Below are 22,435 nucleotides of genomic sequence, written 5' to 3' on the forward strand. Positions count from 1 at the left end.
CATTCACCCAAACCAGTTAAAAGTTTTGCTCATTTGCTTTCCTTTTCTAAAACCTACTGGCTATACATGGTTACATTCAGAGGGGATCCTTCCTATTTTCCAGACACAAATTTTGTCCTTTGTTTTTGTAGACATAAATATTTGACCTTGATTTAACCCAGATGATTCATAATCACCTGAAATTGTGTCTTTTGTAATAATTAGTACAAAATGTTAAAAGGGTATTTTCTCGTTTAATACCAGTATGGTCTTAAATAAATGCATCAACTAAAATGTGGGCCATTGCACACTACAAAATGAACACAGTCCTTAACTTCATAGGTTAAATTTATTACATTTATTTTGCATGTAATTTTCCTTTTAGGCGAATTAGAACTCAAATAAAATGTCATCAATAGCCTTTTGTTGAAATGCACTTTTTTTTTCATCCTGTTAAACAGTTTAGTGGAAATTCATTGAAACGTCGCGTTAGTCTTGACACAATTCCCCGGTGATCCCGAGGTTCCTCGACCCTTATAATCCCGGAGTCGGTGGCTCGTCCCACGTGGTTCTCCAGCCTCTTATAAAAACTTTCCAGAGGCTCAAAATCGGCACAATGTCTGTTCGCACGAGAAACGAGCCTAACACAGAGACACACATTCACTCCGAGAGCTACGATGAAGAAGTATATTGGAAACGAACACTGGAAGTCAAAATGCCCAACAAAGGAGGACAATATCTTCATCTGAAGAACTAAAGAAGCGAATGATTATTTGGAAATACTGTAGTCTCCTTCTCTGACTGGTTTACACATCATCACCATGGATAATTTGAACTCGAAAGAGTGAAGAAATCACCGGGACACATCATAACAGCTCCTTTGTTTAGTCTGTGGGGTTTTACACGCGTAATACTGAGATACTTCCAGTCATGTCATGACGCATCAGACGCGTGCGTAAAAGTGCCATTCGCGGCTGTGCGTGGACAGATATCAAGAGCTCTGGGTACTTTATTATTGACATATCTCACATTTATCAACTTTGAGAAAATCTAATGGTCAACGATCCGTGATATCAGTCACGAATTGTGTTGAAATCATTGACAGAGTGACCAAATAATCACCCGCAGGAACACAGTCCAGACGTCGAGAGGATTTATCGCGTTTGCGTTTAATTCAGATCAATCCGGATCTCCTTTAAGAGTGGATTTAACACTTCTGAGTCTCACTTTTTTGAGAGAAAGAAGGCGGATACGAACTTGGTCGCATTCATCTCCACCAACCGCGTTCTGTTGATTATCACGGAAGATGAAAAGCTTGGTATTCGAAGTGCTTTGTTTTGTGTCCATCCTCGTCTCCATCCGCTGCACACCGGCACCGGACACCGAACCCCCGAGCATCAGCCCGAGCTGCGCGTCCTGCGGGCTCAGCCAGACGGATGGAGGCACACGGGTGGATGTGGATTTGTTGGAGGTGGTGAAGAGACACATTCTGAGCCGGTTACAGATGCGGGACAGACCCAACATCACACACCCCATCCCGAAGGCGGCGATGGTGACCGCGCTCAAGAAGCTCCACGCCGGGAAGGTGCGCGAGGACGGGAGGGTGGAGATCCCGAACCTGGATGGACACTCCACGTCCGCGAACGAGGTGGAAGAGGAGACCTCGGAGATCATCAGCTTCGCCGAGACAGGTGTGTATAAGATCGGGTGTGCGTTTAGCGGAGCGCGCTGCGCGGGCACGCACAGGTAACCTATATGTTTCCATTAGCCTACACTGTTTCTGTGCGCATTTTAAAGTAGAGGATCGCATCAGAAACGAGTGATGGAAACGCCAAATTTAAATTAAAAATCCCTTAAATCGCAAAAAAAAATAAATAAATAAATAAATATATATATATATATATATATATATATATATATATATATATATATATATATATATATGCATCAAAAAGTCACGTGACTTTGTGCTTTCACGGCAAAACCTGACTGCTTGTTCCACAGCATATGAAATATAGTTATGTTCAATTTGAAATGCTTGAGCAAAGTCTGTCATCATAGTATCTCTGTTTAATTGCCACCCAGAAACCTTTTATTAAAATATCAAAAAGAGCATTTAAAGTCATGGCACAGAAAACTCATGCATGCAGAAACCTGTTAAAGAGTCTAACTAAAGCCACTTGCTGCTTATAAATCAACACATTCTAGAATCTGCTCTCGACTGATCAAAATGCATCAGCGATAAATTATCTGATAGCAGTGAATCATGAAAACAGATACAGCTCAACTTTCAGTTGCTATTTTTTGTCCAAATGGCAGATCACAATGTTTCCTTTCAGTTTTAGTGTTTCTCACTCCAGACTGATCTGATGAGTGAATCTGGGAAGGAGCAGGACTGAGAAACACTCAAAGTGAGATAAATGCTCTTAATAATGGAATCATTGATCCGAAATAAAAACATTTGGTGAAAATGTGCTCACTCTCAGGTCCTGCAAGATGTAGATGAGTTTGTTTCTTCATCAGAGTTGGAGAAATGTAGCATTATGGATGCTCTGCAGTGAATGGGTGCCGTCAGAACGAGTAATCCACAGCACTCTAGTCCATCAGTTCATAAAGCCAAAAGCTTTATCATTAAGCTTATCCATAATAAAGGATTTTTGATGTGAGAGACATCACCCTTTTGTCTTCTCCAGATATTAACAGATGAACGCGAGTGGTTGTGGATTATTGTGATGTTTTTATCAACTGTTTGAACTTTCAATCTGACGGCACCCATTCACTGCAGAGCATCCATTGATGAGACACTGATGCAATGCTACATTTCTGATAATGAAACAAACTCATCTTGAATGACCTGAGGGAATTACATTACCATCATTTTTGGGTGAACTGTGCCTTTAAAGTTACTGGATGACAACTGAACAAACAATCGTCCATAGTGCCTTATAATCATATTTCATGCGTTTTCACCAGTGCATATTTTTTACAAAGACAAAAGATGTTTGTCTCGTTAATGTCTCAACAAAATGCAATAACTTCTCAAAAGTAATGTCACTGCAGTTGACGTCAAATAGCTACGTAGTAATCTAATATCAGTTAATGCAATTAAAGGCAGCATCAATAAAATCAAGTAAGGATATTTTTAGGATTGGGATCCATAAAGCTGCTTCAGAGAGTAAACTTGACCTTTAGCAGAAGTGTGGTGAGCATGCCACCATCAGTTCCCACTGGAAACATCTTTCCCTCTTGAATATCCTGTTACATTCAAAAATCTGTCACATTATGCAAGTAAAATGGGATGCAAAGAGCGTTTTGTGTTGACTTCACGAGCAGAATTGAGTTTTTTCAGCTTTAGCTTTTCAATGTATTGCATTTGCTAAACAAATCGAGCAGCATGCAGAAAGAGTTCAAGGTTAAAATAACTTCGGAAGCAAAGAGCTCACGCTTGCACTCACGTCACAGCACGCAGGATTGAATCTTACCAGCGCACCGCGGGTCCGGTCGCGAACGCCGCCCCGTGAAGTCCACACGATTTCAAGCACCATTTAGAACAAGGCAGCAATTATCCAAACCCAGAGCAGATCTGGACCTTTGACCCTGTGTGTTGTGCTGCTCGGTGACTGCCAGGATGAGATCCAGGAGCTGTTTACTGAAATGATGGAGCTCCTGACCGCTCCAGACACAGCCTGCTATTGTCCAATGCTTTCACAGAAGACTCAGAGCGGATGCAACATATTTTAGTTTCACAGATTTGCTTCTAAAATGTTGTCTGGTGGTTTAATAGTCACTATTTCTAGGGCTCTGCTTGAGAGAACCTGAGTTTTAAAATGTTTTACTTCCATAATGTGACGTATTTAAAAATGAAACAGACCTAAACATAATTTAAAGAATGGTTCTGACAAGATTGAGGACATCGACTGAAAAGTAAAGTCATTTTAGAGATGGAACAAGTATTATATTGCAATGATAGATTATAAAGACTATACTTTTTTTTTTTTTAAATAACATGCACTGATTAATCATTCACAATAAGACCAGGAGTATTAATAATAATAATAATTATTATTATTATATAATGCATAATACTTACTTAATGCTTTAAATCTCAAAAAAATAGAAAATATAAAAATATTGCGAATAAACAAAACAAAAAAAACAACAAAAAGCAAGTAATAATAATAATAGTAATAACAACAACAAAATGCAGCTCAAAGTTATCTACGGGTCAAAATAAAAAAAAATTACATCATTATAAAATAAAATAAACATAAGTAAAATAAAAAGGACGATAAAACAATAAAGAAATTATAAGAATTATTAAGAAATTATAATAAAAAGTATACATATTTTACATATTCATTGTAAAATCCAACTCATAGTGTTTTCGCAGCTCAGAATATAATTTTTTTTAAATATTTTATTAATAAAATAAATGATTAAAGGAAAAAGGAAGATAAAACAGAGAGGTTGCTATTTATAATAACTTTCACTAGTATGTCATTAAAAACATATAACGCTTAATGCTTTGTCTATTAAAAAAAAAAAAAAAAAAAAAAATATATATATATATATATATATATATATATATATTTTTTTTTTTTTTTTTTTTTTTTTTTTTTAAGTTAAAACAAGGAAATAATAATAATAATAAAATTCTGTAAATATATGCAATGCAAATTAAATCAATAATACAATTTTCAGAGACTTAAATATCATATCCAAAATCCAACTTATAACAAAAGTCAATATAATTTCCAAATCCAGATTCTTCTTTTTCAAAAATGCATGCATTTGTGATTGAACTCATTCCCGGTAGCCAGTCAGAAAGCGTTTTGGTGGTAAAGGCCCGCAGTCGCAGTGATCTGATGAAGTCGTCTCATTAGGATGCGGGGTGACCTCAGGACAAGGAGCTCTGGAAGACGTCCAGGATCTTCTTGAGGATCTGGTTTTCTTAAGAATGGTGCTGCCCTGCGCTGGCAGAGGCCGGAGTCCCTCTAGGTTTCTGTGACATCTTAATGGTGTGTGGAGACTCAGGTGAGGACGGCTGCCAAGAGGGACAATTCGCTCGCGCTCTCTATTAGAGCCAGTGATGAATGTGCTCCGCGCTTTGCAAAAGGCCTGAATCGAAACGGGAAGCCGTCCAACCTGTAATCATGCGTCACTGCTTGTTTTTAGCTGCGCTTTTACGCTTTGATTTGGCCAGCTGGAAGCGCTCTGACAGTAAACTCCATCCCTCCTGTGTTCAGGCATCACTAGTGCTCATATACTGCAGGCTAGTGATCAGAACAAGCTCTTCACACAGAGAAACTAGCGCTGTCTGTCAAACAAACATCTGTGGTGTCTGGAAATCACTTGGTTAGCCAAACAGATCGGTGCTAATCAGTGTTGGGATTGTTAACTAACTTCTGGCAACTGAAATCATGTTGATGCACATCTAAAATATACTAAAATAAAATATAAACATTTAAAGGCTTAAATAAAATACTAGATTGGAAACAAAATTTGGTATCTAAATGAAATTAAGTTTGAATTGAAACTAAAAATAACTAAAACTGAAACTGAAATAGAGTAAATTAAAACATATTGTTTTCGATAAGTGAAATAGAGGTCATATAAAACATAATATAATAAAATGTACAGTATAATATATAATAAAACATTAGATAAAAAATTAAAATGAAGAAGAACTAAAATACTAAACTACTAAAATGACTCAAACTGTAAATTAGAACAATTTTTTGGTAACTGAAATAAAGCTACTATAAATAAAATATATGTATAAAATAATTTCAAACTTGAAATGAAAATATATTATTAAGTTTAAACTGAATAACTACAGAAATAAATGTAAATAAAATAAATTTAAAAATCAGTAATTTAAATAAAACTGTTATAAAATAAAATCTAATATATATATATATATATATATATATATATATATATATAGAGAGAGAGAGAGAGAGAGAGAGAGAGAGAGAGAGGGAGCATATGAGAAGTAAAAAGTTCAATGAAAATGTATATATATATATAATTTTATTTTATTTTGGCACCTAACTAAAATGTTTTATTTGAAGAAAATAAAGTTACTAAAATTAAAGCTGAAATTAAAGTGAATTAAGATTAATTGCTTTGTCTTTTCAAATAAAGTTGATCTGAAATTAAACACAATAAATATATAATATATACTAAAACATCTGATGAAAAACAGTTATTTTTGTCTAAGTACTAAATATTAGTAAAACCAAAATAACAGTCAATTACAACTGCATAGAATTCCATACAAAAATAAAAACGTGTAGGCTAAGTAAAGCAAAATATGAATATATACTATAATATTGTATAAACACTGTTAAAATAAAACTGGTGTTAATACTCTTCCAAACGGTCAGACTCTTTTCTGTTTTCGCTTGTCAAGATTCTAAACAATCCACAGAAAGGAACCGGTTTATAAAAGACACCGAGGATAGCAAACAAGCAACCAGTGCACCCTAGCAACCTCATAGCAACATGCTAAAAACATTCCAACTTTAGCAAAAGCCTAGCAACAGCCTGTTAGCCTCCAACAACACACCGGCATCACGAAAGTCAGGAGAGCTCCTGCTGTTCCACTGACGCTAACTCAAGAGTTACATCTGTCCATTACATTCTGATTAAACATGTGTGTTAGGATTTCTCTTGCATGGATTTACTGGATGTGCTACTTATATATTATACATATAATAACCTTCATTAGCATGTCATATATATCTATAGTAGTCACTTTTATGATGATATGATTTGTGAAGCATCATATAGTTTAACATTGTTAGTATTGTTTTGTATTATATATCACTATTATTATATATTATTATGCTGTAAATAAGGATCATGCACATATTAGTAGTATTTTTCTACATTTATGCTAGATTTAAAGTGAATTTAAGGTTTAACATAAAATTAATTCACAGATTAACTCTTATTTTTTTTATATATATACTACTATTAATATGTATTATGTATATATTAGTAGCACTTTTGCTAAATTTATGTTTCGTTTAATATTAAATAGAATAAAATAGATGAATATCCGTTATATTAATATGCATTAAACACGTATTTCAGTAGTATTTTTAGTATTTAAGTTGTATTAGTATGCTACATTTGTTTTAAATGAATGTTTAATAGAATCAAATAAATACATTGGCTTTGAATGTGAGAATATTTATTATTATTTTGTGTGCACATTTAAATTGAAAGCATTTTGTTTTATTTAACGTAAAATTAAACTAGTGCTGTCAAACGATTAATCGCGATTAATCGCATCCAAAATAAGTTTTTATTTACATAATATATCTGTGTGTACTGTGTATTTTTATTATGTATACAGTATATAAATAAACACACATACAGTATTTATCTTTAAAAAAATAAATGTACATATTTATATCCATATAATGTATATCATATATAAATATATTTAATATTTAAGCGTAACTATTTTTCTTAAATACATACATGCATGAGTGTGTTTTTATATATATATATATATATATATATATATATATATATATATATATATATATACATACAGCACACACACTTATACTAAGTAAACAAACAAACAAACAAACTTTTATTTTGGATGTGATTAAACACGATTAATCGTTTTACTGCACTAAATTAAACTTAAATTTAGCATCAGTGTAGCAAAATACTACTAAAACACACATAACACAAATGTTTCATAAAAATGTAAAAACTAAATATTTTTGGGTGAACTTTCCCTTTAATACACTCTTTTGTGACTGGGAAGAAAAAAGTATATTTGGGAAGAATCTGTGAAGCATCATAGTGCCATATTATTCGTTATTGTTACTAATGAAAGTTTTCATAACATATTAACTCTAATTCAGCTGGACAGAGTTTACATTTAAATGAGTTACAGAGCTGTGCTGAAACCAAATGTGATTATCCAATCAGAAGCCTGCGAGCTGCCCATGTGACTCTCTCTCTCTCTCTCTCTTTCTGCACAGCTGCACTCAGCATGATACACAATTACACACATATTCAAAATATTTTTTGATTTATTTTTAAACATTTCAATTTTATGTGTGTTTTGTGGATACTTTTCAGCCAAACTCCTGAGGGCTTGGATTTATTATTCCATTACAGAGAGACAGAAATCTCATATTTCTAGTTTTATCTAGAAGTCTCTTTGGTCACACGACAAACCCAAGAGAGAGAGAGAGAAACCTGAAGCATGTCGCATTAGTTTCTTTGCTAAGTCGGTCATGTGATCAGACGCGTGATAAAGCAGGTGTAACATCCGGAGAAGTGTGTATGTATGGTGTGTATGGTTTGTAATCAGAAGAGATGGGTTTTGGTGAATCTGGAGTGGTCTGTGGCTCCAGAAGCGGTCAGTATCATGTAAATATGTTCTTTTGTGGATGTCAAAGGGATGTGCTTGATCGCGCTCTCACTGTACGGCTGTATGTCCACGGTTCCTGTGACGTCACGCGGCTCATTGTGTGTCTCTGCGGTTCACAGGAAGTCTTTGCTGGTTTGTGTTGTTCTCTCACAAGCTCTCTGACTCCTGTCATCTCAATCCAGACCCCCGGCAGCTCTGGACCGGACGCCTGAATAACGCCGCTGTCACGGGACCCTGAGAACACACATTTAACCATACAATAATCATCAGGGCACGTCTCGGCAATATTACACCCTAAAATCTGAAGAAAGAAATACAAAATATTTTTTTTGCATGAGGATTTATTATATTCTGCACAAAATTAAGTTCATTTATTGAACGATTTTGGTTTGTTTTGATTTTTTTATCGTGATTTGAATTGCAAAGTATTTATTTATTTCTTGCCTTTAATTTATGCTGAGTTTGGATTTAATCTCATGAAAACTTCTAAGAACAGTTAAGAAATAAGAAATAACATTTTGGCACAAAGATAAAAAAATTTTGTTTAATTTTGGAAGCAAAAATATATTTTTTGATTAAATATAAAATAGTTTTTTTCTGCAAAAAAGCCTATTATAAGACAACAAAAAATATTAAAATTCCCCTATTACAATAACTGTACTGTCAAAAAGGTACATTATTAAATTGTAAAGTTAAAGAAAAATAATAAAAAAAATTACCTGTAAGTAAAATAACTGTTTTACAGTAATGAGAATCTCATGAGACTGAACACGATTTAGTGTGTCTAGGTTGAAGTGGTCCCAGTTAAGGGGGCCATTCACAAGGCCCTTAGAATTTCACTGCCCTCTCTGAATGTCCGTGTCTCAAGTCTTTATCCTATAGACTTTGAGTTCACCAGGTTCGTTGGGTTCACAGGGAGCATATCGCCCAAGTCAGCTGTGAATTGATCCTTTCTATCTTTTCTTGATCCCACAGACGAAGCGCTGACCTCCAAAACCAGCCTGTTTTTCGTGATATCCAACGAGGGCAACCAGAACCTCCATGTGTCCCAAGCCAGTCTGTGGTTGTACTTCAAGATTCTCCCAAATGTTTTGGAGAAAGGTTTGAGGAGGAAGGTCACGGTGAAGGTTTACTCGCAGGAACCGGGACTCGGGAGCAAGTGGAACTTGGTGGAGAAGCGCGTGGATCTCAAACGCAGCGGATGGCACACTTTTCCATTGACGGAGGCCGTGCAAATGGTTTTTGCCAAAGGCAATCGCCGGCAGAACCTGGATGTACGGTGTGAAGTGTGCGATAAGATGGGTGTCATGCCTATTTTGGTGAACACAGCCGATGAATCCCATCGTCCATTCCTTGTGGTCCAAGCACGAGCGGCCGACAACAAACACCGCATCCGCAAACGAGGTCTTGAATGCGATGGAAGCAGCAGCTTGTGTTGCCGCCAACAGTTTTACATCGACTTCCGCCTCATCGGCTGGAACGATTGGATCATCGCCCCATCAGGGTACTTTGGGAATTATTGCGAAGGGAATTGTCCGGCGTACATGGCCGGAGTTCCCGGATCTGCTTCATCTTTCCACACGGCCGTCGTAAACCAATACCGCATGCGAGGAATGAGTCCGGGATCCATGAACTCCTGCTGCATCCCCACCAAACTCAGCACCATGTCCATGCTGTACTTCGACGACGAATACAACATCGTGAAACGCGATGTGCCCAACATGATCGTCGAGGAGTGCGGCTGTGCTTGAGACTTCCAAATTATCATAGTAAGAAACTAATATTTATGACTCATACGTGCTCACAAATCCCCAACTCTTCCACGCATCTTTGTACATATATTTATGTTCTTTAATCATCGAGCAATTTAGTTCCAGTCTACAGGTTTGTACGATTCTGTCACGTCAAAGGGATGGGATTGCTTTTATCTCCGTTTACACTTTTATTGGCATCGATGGTCATCCGTTAGACAAGAGGTTCTTTAGATCACTAAAAAAAAATTTTCACACAAGAGATTGTTCAGCCGTAAATGAAAATTTGCTGTTAATTTACTCACCTTCAGGTCATCCAAGACGTAGGTGACTTTTTTCCTCAGTAGAGCAGTGAAGAAGATTTTTAGCTGAAGCAGATATATTGAGTTCTTATGAAGCGAAACAATCAGTCTGTGCAAGAAACTGAATTTTTTTTATAACCTTATTTCCTTCAATCCAGAGCCTCAGGCATACTCTTTTCCATTAAACAGGTTCTTTCAATGAACTGATTCAATTCAATAGTTCATGTAATGATGCAATGATGTCAAGTATACAAAATTATATTATTAAAGCATCCAATAAAGATGTGCAACGTGGATGTTTTGCATATAAAGTGACCAAACTAGTCGTAATCAGCTAAACTTTTTACATTAACCATCTAAACATTCATTTCACCCCTTCATTCGAGTGTTTGGTTCATGCATGGTCTTTGGTCCCAATCAAGAGGAACTGGAGCACCGAATGATTCATTCATCATAGGATCAGACACAATGCTATTTCGGTTCATGACTGTCATGACTGTCAGGTGTCCCAAAGAAATTTCTTATTCAGTAAATGTAGATCTGTGCTGCTTGACCCACAAACTGTTTCAGACCATTCAGTTCAACCTGATGAATTGATTTAACTAACTCACTAAAATGAACTGGTTCAAAAGAATCATTCATTCGTGAACTGGACATCTCTCTGGACCGTTTGCCTGAGGCTCTGGATTACTAGGAATAATGTTGTAAATAATGTTTACAGATTGATTTGCTTCATAAGACCTCAATATATCATCAGTAATTTTGCATTCCTTGATAAGTCTTTTTTAAATTTTTATCAAAAACAGGCAGTCGCTGATCTGCATTGTTTGATAAACCAAGGACCACGTTTCAAAACACATCTTCTTTACTTTTCAACTGAAGAACAAAGTCACTTACATCTAGGATGGTCTGAGGGGGAGTAAATCAACAGCACATTTTCATTTTTGGGTGAACTGTCCCTTTAAGAACTTGACTGAAAGATTTTTTGGGCAACCAAAAATGGTTCTTTTATGGCATCGCTAAGAAAGCCCTTCCTTTTCAAACCTTTATTTTTTAAGAGTGTAGTAAGTTCTTGTCTTTAAAAATGGAAAGAGGAGGGTTGATCTTCTCAAAAGACTTTTATATCTGTGTACCTCCCCGATAAGCACTGACCATCTTCTCAAAGCAACGCCAGCACTTCCCACATCGAGTCCATTGAGTGACAACCAATCCATTTGAGAGCATCCATCTTCAACGATCATCTGCAAAGAGCTACAACAGTCCTTGTGCTTCTTGACAGACATGAGATCCATTTATAAATCATGAGGCATGTTTTGTTATGTCTCGGTTGTGAATATTCATGCAACAAGCCGAAGACATGCTTCTGAAACACAAGCGAATCCAGTGATCTCGTAAATCGGCAAACTCTTCAGTTACATCATGGTGCAGCATAGCACTTGCAAAAAATATTGAAAATGCACGATATAAAGCACTTGCAGACTTAAAAATGCCTTTGAAGGTACCAAGTGGCACGCCTCATTCACGATTCCTCTGAAATAAGTGCCGCACAAGCTATGCAATGTATAGTAGTGACCTACACCGGATGACCCACTTGTTATGAAACGTTTTCAATACTTGAAATGTAAACTTTCGCTTCCTACTCTGAGCGGATGGTTGTTACAATGTTTGCACTGAAGTTGCATTATTAGTAAAGAAAAAAATCTGCCATTGAAAAAAAAAACAAGAAAAGATATTTTTATAAAAGCTGAAACTGAATTCTGCTCAAATGTATTATACCGAATTATGGAACCAAAGAGGCCAAGATTTTAGCTATTGTGAGATGGCAATGCCATCGGATTCTTTTGTAAAATACTTTTTTAATACGCAAGAGGCCTAAACAATGTATCAGGGTACAACAGAATGGATTCCATTTTCAAGTTGTTGTTTTGTACAGTAGATAAATGGAACATTTCATATTTTTCCATCCACTTAATTTTTTTTTTCCAGTTTTCTATTTAATACTTCTGTAGCGTCTATTCCAGAATCATTTTAAAGTCAAATACATGCCATCACTGTACAGTTTATGTAAGATAAAAATGCTTTTAAATATTTTGTTCTTTGTAACTGTTATGAAATAAATTTCTTATACTGGATCAAAATCGACTTGTGTTACTTTTACATTCATGTTTATGCATTTAGCTGATGCTTTTATCCATTGCATTCAAGGTCTGCACTTTAACAGTTCATGCATGCTCTGGGAATCGAACCCATGACCTTGGCGTTACTCGTGCCATGTTTGTGGGTTTGATTCCCAGGAAATGCATGAAGATATTATATTTTCTAAGGCAAGCTACAGTACACTAGCTATGTTTGCATCCACTTACTTTACACTTACTACAATTTTAATCAAAATTACACCTTTAGAAAATATAATGCATTCAAACACATGACAAAAAAACAATTTCAGATGTAATAGCAAATATGCAAATATAATAATGCATATTAACTTTGGTTATGAATATACAATGCGAAATATTTTGGGATATTTTGAGAATTTGTGCAATAAGTCTTCTCCAGTCTTACAAGGATCAGACCAAATTTTAAGTTGTAAAATCAATTTTCCAGTCAGCTGCTAATCTTAAATCTTGTTTGCGTCAGGTTTGATGTAAATGATGTTTGTTTGTGAGACACACGAGAAACCAATGTTTGATGTCACTGTGATCACATATGTTGAGAGTTGCAATATAGTGCACTAGTCGTATGGAATATTATTTCCATACCCCAAACTGTCTTTACCACAAGTCATGACAGATTTCTACTTCAGTCCAAACTGAACAACACTGACCACGTCACTTTAATAAAGCTCTGAACATCCCAAATCCGTCACCACTGCAATTATGGCATACGTGCACATTAGTGCGTGTGTCATGTGTGTTTGTCAGCAGAAGCCAAATTACATGTTTTGGAAAAACACACACAACCTCTCCATCACACAGTGCTGAGTATTTCTGCGAGGAAGTTTTGCTAACCCACGCTGCATTTTTTGATAAAAAATACAGTAAAAAGTGAAATATTATTACAATTTTAAATAACTGTTTTCTATGTGGATATATTGTAAAATGTAATTTATTTCTGTCATGCACAGCTGTATTTTCAGCATCATTCCTCCAGTCTTCAGTGTCAAATGTTCTTCAGAAATCTATCTATCTATCTATTGTGAGATTAAAAGTAGCAATTATGTTTTTTGTTTTTGTTTTTTTTTGTGGTAGAAATGTGCAAAATGTTACTTAAGCACCAAGCCAACATGTAAAATTATTTCTTTAGGATCATGTGACACTGAAGTCTGGAGTAATGCTGCTGAAAATTCAGCTTTGATCACAGAAATAAAAAAACATTTTAACAAACATTACAATAAAAAAAAAATTCTAAATCCGTAATAATATTTCTCAATTTTTAATGTATTTTTTTATTTTTTTATAAAATAAATGTAGCCTTGGTGAGCAAAAGAGACTTCCTTCCAAAACAATAAAGAAATCTTTTGATCAGTAATGAAGTGATGAAAGTCCAGCTAAACTGCTTAAACAATCTGAAAGCAGTACACTTCGTCTCCTGATCTCTAAAAGAGCAACACCAGCGCAATAACACTGAATGATGTGGACAGAGTTTGACAATCTTTTTCCAGCACCCGCACAAAACAACACAGCCACTTTAATATTTGGAGTCTAATGCGATGCTCGTTTTCCTCCAAAGGCTGAGCTGAACTTTATTTTACAGATTTGTAGAGTTTATTTCCAGCAGACAGAATCGTCTCTCAGCCCAAATACACAAAAAAAGAAACAGTGTTGAACAGATCATGTGAGAGCAAAAGCAAACTCCAAGACCATACCAAATATGGTGAGTTCCTCAAGCCCGGGCATCTTAAACCCGTCAGAGTAATGAGCAGCGACTGTAAAACAATGAATTCACTTCACCTCAATAGATGCACAACTGTTTGATATTGCAATAAACTTCAGCTGCTAATAAATGTCTCGTGTATCTGTCGCCGCATATAGCTTGTTTGTCATCAGGCGACTGTAAAACGCTCCAGAATGTTTCATCCTCGTGAGTTTGCGGAAAAGAATTCCTGGAATGTTCCACTTCAGTAATCAAAATATGTTGATCGCAGATATTTTTACCCACCGCATTCAGGAGACGCTAATACTGAAAAAGGCCTGATTCCAGCTCAAGCAGGTCTCAGTGCTTTAAAGGACAAGTTAAAGGGGTCATACGGTGTGATTTTAAGTTTTTCTTTCTCTTTGGACCGTTCCTGCATAGATAAGATCCCTAAAGTTGCAAAGACTGAAGTCTCAAACCCAAAGGTGTAGACTCATCCACGCCCTCCCAAAACGCCTCGTTTAAACACGCCCCCACATGTCTACGTCACTGTGTGTGAAGATTTGCAAATGTTCATGCAAAGATCGAAGGCCTAAAGGCGGGCGTACACGGTGCGATTTTTGCTGTCGTACGAGTTTGCATGCGATTTTTTTCAGTTGTGTGGAAATCCCGTATTCTCGTATGGTCGCAGCTCCCCGACCTCCCGATCATTTTTAAACATGTCTAAAAAGTTTGTGAGCTATCTGTTTGAATTCGTGACATGTGTGCGGTTGGACGAGCCGATTTGTTGATTTATCTGAAGTTGACCAATCACGAACTAGGAAAACCACAGAAGAAGAAAGACGAAGATGGCAGCGCCACGGCGAATTTGGACTGTTGACCAGGAGGATAAACTCGCTGAAGTCTGACAGGAACAGCGAGTGCTGTATGATGTTTCTAGCAACATGTACATGCTTTTTAGTTTTCTCTCTCTCTCTCTCTGTCTCTTTCTCTCTCTCTCTCACACACACACACACACACACACACACACGCATATGTAGTTTACAGGGAATCTCCATAGACATAACAGTATTCTATACTTTATATCCCCATACACTACCTCTATCCATCACGGAAAATGCATGTTTAAAATGTATATTAAACACCTTATAGTATTTTTTAAATACTGCTTCAAGTCAAACGCGTCTATCAACTTCGTGCGATTGCTTCTGGAATTCGCAGGTTGTAAAATCATGTCGTATATCATCTCGTCCGTGCGATTTTCAGATAAACTCACTTGTGCCGTGTGCGTGGACATACGATCTTCCGACGATCCGAATTCGCACTGTGTACGCCCACCTTAACTATGATTCTCAGTTTTGTATTGTTGTTTCTGCCAGCGTCATGTTGTGGAGACACTGTTTCGCTGTCAAACTGAAGCTACTTTGTTTGGCCTTCAAAAAGAGGACAAAACTAGAAATCAGTGGTTAAGTTGTGTTTAGTCCCAGAACAGTTCAACCTAAATATTCAGATGTGTGCGGCACATTTTATGGAGGACTGTTTCCTGATCATGGGATGGAAGACTACAAATGCTGGCTGTTCTGACTCACAGTCTGTAAGTATGTTTACATATTTAAAGGATTTGCCACTGATGATGTAAACGCAAGATTTGAGCAGTGTAGAGTAGGCTTTTTGTTTGTCATTTTTCCGATTATAAATGCAGACAAGGTTTTATGTTTATGCCGCACGATACGACGCAACACAACGCGTAAAAGTAATTTTAATCCATATTTATTTCCACACTGGATGCAACCAAATACTTCATTTGTAATGGGTGTGAATGTTTTCGTCTTGTAGCGCCGGTGTTCTGACCAGGACATGCATCACAGTATGTTAAGGGGCAGAACATTTCCGTCACACCCTTGAGGTATTCAGCCAATCACAATGCACTTGACAGCTGGCCAATCAGAGCACACCTTGCTTTTCAGAACGATGAGCTTTGTAAAAAACGATGCGTTTCAGAAAGTGGGGCATAGAGGAGAAACAATAGTGTATTATATGGAAAATAATGTGTTTAATAACACATTGCATTACACCAAATACACAAAATAATGTTCTTTTTAGCAACATCATATGACCCCTTTAACTTTTGTAAATCAAGATTCTGTCATCTTTTACTCAAGCTGTCACAAACACAAGACTTTATATCGCAAAACAAAATGAGATGTTACGCAGAAAATCTCAGATGCTTTTTATATATATATAAAGTATTCATTTTAGTCATTTTAGTATTTAAACTCAATTAAATTAGTTTCCAATACAACAATTATAATTTTTGATTTCGATTTTCAGTATTTAGATTTAATTTCAGCTTTATTTGATTTACCGAAACAGATTTTTGATAGTTTTAGTTAACAATTAACAATAACATCATAGTTCCTCATCAGGTATGACTTGCAATATATTTGTCTGCACTCCTTTAACAGAAAGGAAAAAGAAAAAACACCATCTACTGCAATCGCATTGAAATGCTTTAAACTGAGTGTGACATTTTCATTCTTGCTGAACAGAAAGGCTTCGATACGCCAATCCAAAGAGCTGTTTGTTCAAACACAGATCTCAAAGAGAGTCCAGTATAAACTCCAGATCATCTCAGAGTAAATCCATCTCAGGCCTGTCATTCTGACGGTCCTCTTACAACAAACACAGCAGTCATTTGTGGGCCCCCGAGACCCCGCGCCATCATTTATCACTTGACATGTAGATGCTTGAAGCGATTCTGACACGCCACCCCATAAACACATGTTTTCCCACAGAACAAAAATCAGTTCCATCCTTTTTCATGATGTCGAAGGGGGGAAACTACACAGAAAGAAGAACGGCCAGAGCAATTACAGATGGAAAAAATGCATTTCTTTTTTAGCTTGTGGTCACATTCGCACGGAAACAACATACTGCCTTTCTGGAACAAGATGAGAATAACATCTCGGCCCACGATTAACAGATATTGCAGAACAAAGGCGAGTTCTTTGTGTGTCTTTTTTCAATATCAGGTGCATTTCGGCGGGCCCTAAGCTTGTCACTTTATCCCGAGGGAAAGAATAAAGACAGATTTCTTTGGAAATGACAGTGGTTTTATGAAGGGACACAAAAGATGGACTTGGCATATCATTCCGCTTAATCCCATAGAAGAGGGACTGGGGCTCTATTCAAGTCTTGTCACTTTAGTATTGGGATACTATTAAATTGAACAGGTGGATTTCCTATAGAGGCCAAAGCAGGGCCCCTCATTGTCATAACCGCTGGCGGGGCCCCATATGTCAGCTCTTCCTGTTTGTTCTTCTCAAACGGGACGGACTGCGGAGATAACTTTGAAGATTTCAGTATAATATAGCTTGTTTGTTTTGCTGTAGAAGTGTGTAATCGAATGCATTTTTGGATGCTACCAATGGTGTTGGTTTCCAGGCAGAACGATCAGTTTTTCTGGGGAATGTTTTGGAAACCTGTTTGGAAACAGTCATGAGTTGTGTTTGTTACTGTAAGCATCAGCATTGTTAGGAAAATTCGACTAACTGTTCCAAGAGATGTGGTATAGAAACTATTTTCACTTACAAATGGCAAGTCGATTTCACAATTGATCACAAAGAAACAGGAAGTAAGAAAGTGGGTTAAATGTGAGATTGAAGTAGAAGGACGGAAATATTTTCTTGTAAATGTACTCCAATAAAACATAAAAAAACAGCACAGAAGGTGCTGAATTTACAGTAAATAGTAATAATAAAATAGTTATTTCAGATATAATTTTAACCACCAATTTTACCAAAAATGTCACAAATTTTACCATTTTAAGACTGTATTTATAGACTGAAACATAGTAGGTATTCTAGAGCTACTCAACATATAGAACTGCTTAAAAGCATATATATATATATATATATATATATATATATATATATATATATATATATATATATATATATATATATATATATATATATATATATACGTTTTATTAATATTTTCATAGTGTTATAAAATAATAATTTAAAGCATAAGTTTGTAACTACTGAGTTTATTTAAAAAAATGTTTAAATTTTGACATTTTAGTAAACAAAAATGATGGTTTTAAAGCATATAGGTTTTCTAGAGCTAATCATCAAATATAATTATGTAAAAAGTTATGTAATAGTGTTTAAAGTTTAATGTTTTATTGCAAAAAATATATTTATAGTTTTAGTTTTCAAAGGCCAATTAATGTAAATAATTACATAATAATTATAAAGTAATTAATAATTACAATCAATCAATCAGTCAATTGATCAATTAACAAATCTTTTTACAAAATAGCGGTTAAAGTGTTTAAAGCAAAAATATATTTATAGTATATATATATTTATATATTTATATATAAATATATAAAATATATTTAATATATAGTTTTAATTAGAAAACAATCTAATTAGTTGTGTGGTCGCAAAAATGTTAATATTTCAACGTACCCAAAGCATAAATTCTGCATACACATACCACTCTCTATTAGAAATGAATGGCTTCTGGTCTGCTGTTAGTCAGCAATAGTGAAAGTCAGTTTAAAGGGTTAGTTCACCCAAAAATGAAAATTAGGCTGCGTTTTACTCCCCCCATGCGCATCCTAAGCGTGTATGACTTTCTTCTTTCAGACGACTCCAGTTGGAGTTATATTAAAAATTGAAAAAAGAAAAATCACCCATCCATTAAACAGTGTCTCACACGGCTCCAGGTGGTGAACAAAGGCCTCCTGTAGTGACGTTTTTTTAAGAAAAATATCCATATTCAAAAAGTAACAATCACTTTAATCTAGCTTCCTTATGTTTTGAATATGGATATTTTTCTTACCAAAACGCATCGATTCGCTACAGGGGACCACCTGGAGCCGCTTTTTATTTCACTTCTTTTGGACTGAAGCAATGCAACACCCGCTGACTGCAATGATAGAGCTCGAAAGATCAAAGACAGTTTTTAATATATCTCCGACTGGATTCGTCTGAAAGAAGAAAGTCACTGGATGCCTCAGGGATGAGTAAGACACAGCCTAATTTTCATTTTTTGGTGAACTAAATCTTTTACTATTACAGACATTCTTCAAATGATTGGCTGCTGAAAAAAATCCAATAGACTTTTTCTGAATGAAGAACCTAGCTATAAGAAACAACTACACAGAATAGCCCAGTAACTACTGTAGTAAGCACCCTAACTAGTGATGGTAATATCTGCACTTGATGCACCACTCATATTTTCTCATATTTTATGTGTTTTTAACAATAAAAGCAAAAGCAGATTTGTTTTGTGACAGGAGACCGTTCTAACATCTCAAAGCCGACTGAAAAACAACATTTGTTGCTCGCAGAGAGCGAGCGGCGCGAGGACAGAAGTGTTCCCTGCATGCGTCAGGGTTCAGGAACGCCACTTCAGCCCTCATGACTGGAGTGTTAGCCGTCCTGTCATACCCAGCCGTCTGGACAGGAACACGACTCCAGGGGCCGATAATGCTGGGATGAGTCACCAGACGCCAGGAAAATAACCTGAGGGGCCCTGGTCACTACAGACGGGGCCGTGACATAAACAAGCTGTCTTACATAGCAGTTAAACACGGCGAGGAGTGAGTGAAACACCAGCATGAGTGCATCTACTGAAAACATGAACTAAACAAGAACTCAGACTCAGTGACCAGCATCTGAAAGTGAAAAAAACAAAACAATAAAAAATTATATTAAAAGGCATACTATGAAATTGAGTAAAACACATTATTTGGCAAGCGAAGAAAGGTGTTCAACAAATGTGAATTGAATTGTGACTCAATTGAATCAATATCATATAGAAGATCAAAAATGTAAATCAAAGTTGTCCTACGACAAGAATGCATTTTGGTTTTAGGTTTAAGTACAACTTTGATGAAAGGTTTTGATCCACTTCAAATGTTGACAACTGTAACTGATGTACTTTTGCAGAACCGAGACAACACTATTGTTTAACAATTGAATAATAATTGAATAACACTATTGTTTAATTCAATTTAATTAACATTCAATATTCAAAGAATCCTCATCATTACTGACTCAATTAAATTGATTAACGAACCCTTCTAAAAGTTGAACTAAATGTTTCAAATTGATTAATTTTACAAGATTAACACTGTTATTGAACGAAACTGAATCAACATTAAACTGAGCTGAACAATGACACTTCTGTCTGCTAAATTGAATTTATTTCATAATTGATTGAATTTTGCAATACTGACAGTGTTACTGACCTTAAATGAATCAACACTGAAATTAATAGAGTTGAATAATGACACTGTTGCCGGCTAAATTGAATTTGCAGCATAATTGATAAACTTTTCAAGACTGACACTTTTATTTAATTTAATTAAATCAACACTGAAATGAACTGAGATGAATAATGACATTATTAATGGTCTTCAAAACGGATGAATTTATCTAATTAAGTAAAATTTCATTAAAACAGAATTTTTTTATTGAGAATGATGAATGGCATTTCTGAGTTATTTATAGCTGAACTGGATTTTTTTATTAATGATGAAATTTGTAACATCAACACTTATCAAACTGAATTGAATTAACATCGCATTGACTTGAGATGAATCACATTATTGCTTTCCACAGAGTTGCTCATAGCTGAAATTAATTTCATAATTGATAAACTTTGCAGAATTGACACTGTTAATTAAGTGTCAACATTGAACTAAATTGATCTGAATAATGAAACTGTCTGCTGAATTCAATTTCTTTCATAATTGATGAATTTTGCATCATTGACACTTTAATATTCCTGTTTACTACAGTGACTCTGCTTTGAAACAGTGCGTATTCCATAAAGCACTATAGAAATTAATGTGGCATGACTTTTTTTTGACGTTTTTCATAAAGTATTTGAGTAACTAATCCACCACAGAATCCATCCGGACAGGACTGAGGTAAATAAGACGTTCAGCGTGTGGATAAAACAGACCTTGTATAAGCTTTAACCCGGTTTACAGGAACTATAATCTCATAATCTTTTAAACTAAACAATAGATTTCTCCATATGTTTATGAACATATGGATTATGAGTGACAAGCTGCATGTGACAAATGGTTTATGCTTTTGAAGTTTGTTTCTGCCTACTGTAAACAAATGTTTTCATTATTATTTTACTGTAGCACTAAAAACTACTTTTACTGTGGTATGATTGGTATGAGATCAGTTTGGTATGATCTTAAAACAGTAAGTACAATATATATAAAATATATAATATATAATTGTTGTTGTAATGGTTTTGAGGGAATAGTCATACCAAGTTTGAATGCCATAAAGTATTTGAGTAAGTTTCTCAAATATTTTATGGATGCACACACACACACACACACACACACACAGATACATACTGTACATATACAGACATATACATAAATTATATATAAAAACACATTATTTATATATATATATATATATATATATATATATATATATATATATATATATATATATATATATATATATATATATGTAGTGTTCCTGTAGCTCAATTGGTAGATCATTGCGATTTCAAGCGCAAGGTTGTGGGTTCAATTCCCTGGGAACACATGAAAGGTAAAACTAGCCTGAATGCACTGTAAGTCGCTGCTAAATGCATAAATTTAATTTAATTGTATTTATTTTTAATTATATATATAAATATATATATATGTAATATGTGAAATATATTTTTTTTTGAATGTTTTACTTTTATACAAAGTAAAGAATCTATATACTTAATTTAAATATATAATATCAATATATTTAAATGCAATCATTCTAAAGAATTTTAAGTTTTTTTTTAAAAGGTAAAATTTACCAGCATTTCTCTGCTTTAACTTTTACCCCAGCTAGAGTTACGTTCCCTTTATAATAAATTAGCAAGAAGTCTGTAGTCCGATGTTCTTTCATAAAGAACTTACTAAATATAAATGATATAAATAAATTGCATTTTAAATGTATTTGCTATTTATTTTTTTTAACTACTGTTCTAAATCTGGCCCCCCAGTTCCGTCAAATGGAGCGTTTATCAGCGTTTCCGCTGTTCCTAGAAGACACAAGCGCACCAGAAGATCCTTTAGGTACAAGTACTACTTGTGGCATCAGGACAAA

General features: G+C 35.2%; 1 protein-coding gene across 1 annotated transcript; it reads left to right on the forward strand.

Moving 5' to 3' along the window:
* The first annotated feature begins 572 nt into the window (after nt 1-572).
* Nucleotides 573-12,566, forward strand: LOC113110718 (inhibin beta B chain-like). Its single transcript, XM_026274872.1, has 2 exons — nt 573-1,670; nt 9,362-12,566. Exons 1-2 carry the CDS (start codon nt 1,286-1,288, stop codon nt 10,135-10,137), a joined length of 1,161 nt encoding a protein of 386 aa, XP_026130657.1. The 5' UTR covers nt 573-1,285; the 3' UTR covers nt 10,138-12,566.
* The last annotated feature ends 9,869 nt before the right edge of the window (nt 12,567-22,435 follow it).

The sequence above is a fragment of the Carassius auratus genome, chromosome 11, assembly GCF_003368295.1.
Source record: "Carassius auratus strain Wakin chromosome 11, ASM336829v1, whole genome shotgun sequence".
NCBI lineage: Eukaryota > Metazoa > Chordata > Actinopteri > Cypriniformes > Cyprinidae > Carassius > Carassius auratus.

What these genes read in the sequence shown, in the direction of transcription:
- LOC113110718 (XM_026274872.1), top strand. Translation starts at nt 1,286, where the DNA reads ATGAAAAGCTTGGTATTCGAAGTGCTTTGTTTTGTGTCCATCCTCGTC. An exon ending in CATCAGCTTCGCCGAGACAG is followed by an intron (nt 1,671 to 9,361) that starts GTGTGTATAAGA and finishes TTGATCCCACAG; the next exon opens with ACGAAGCGCTGACCTCCAAA.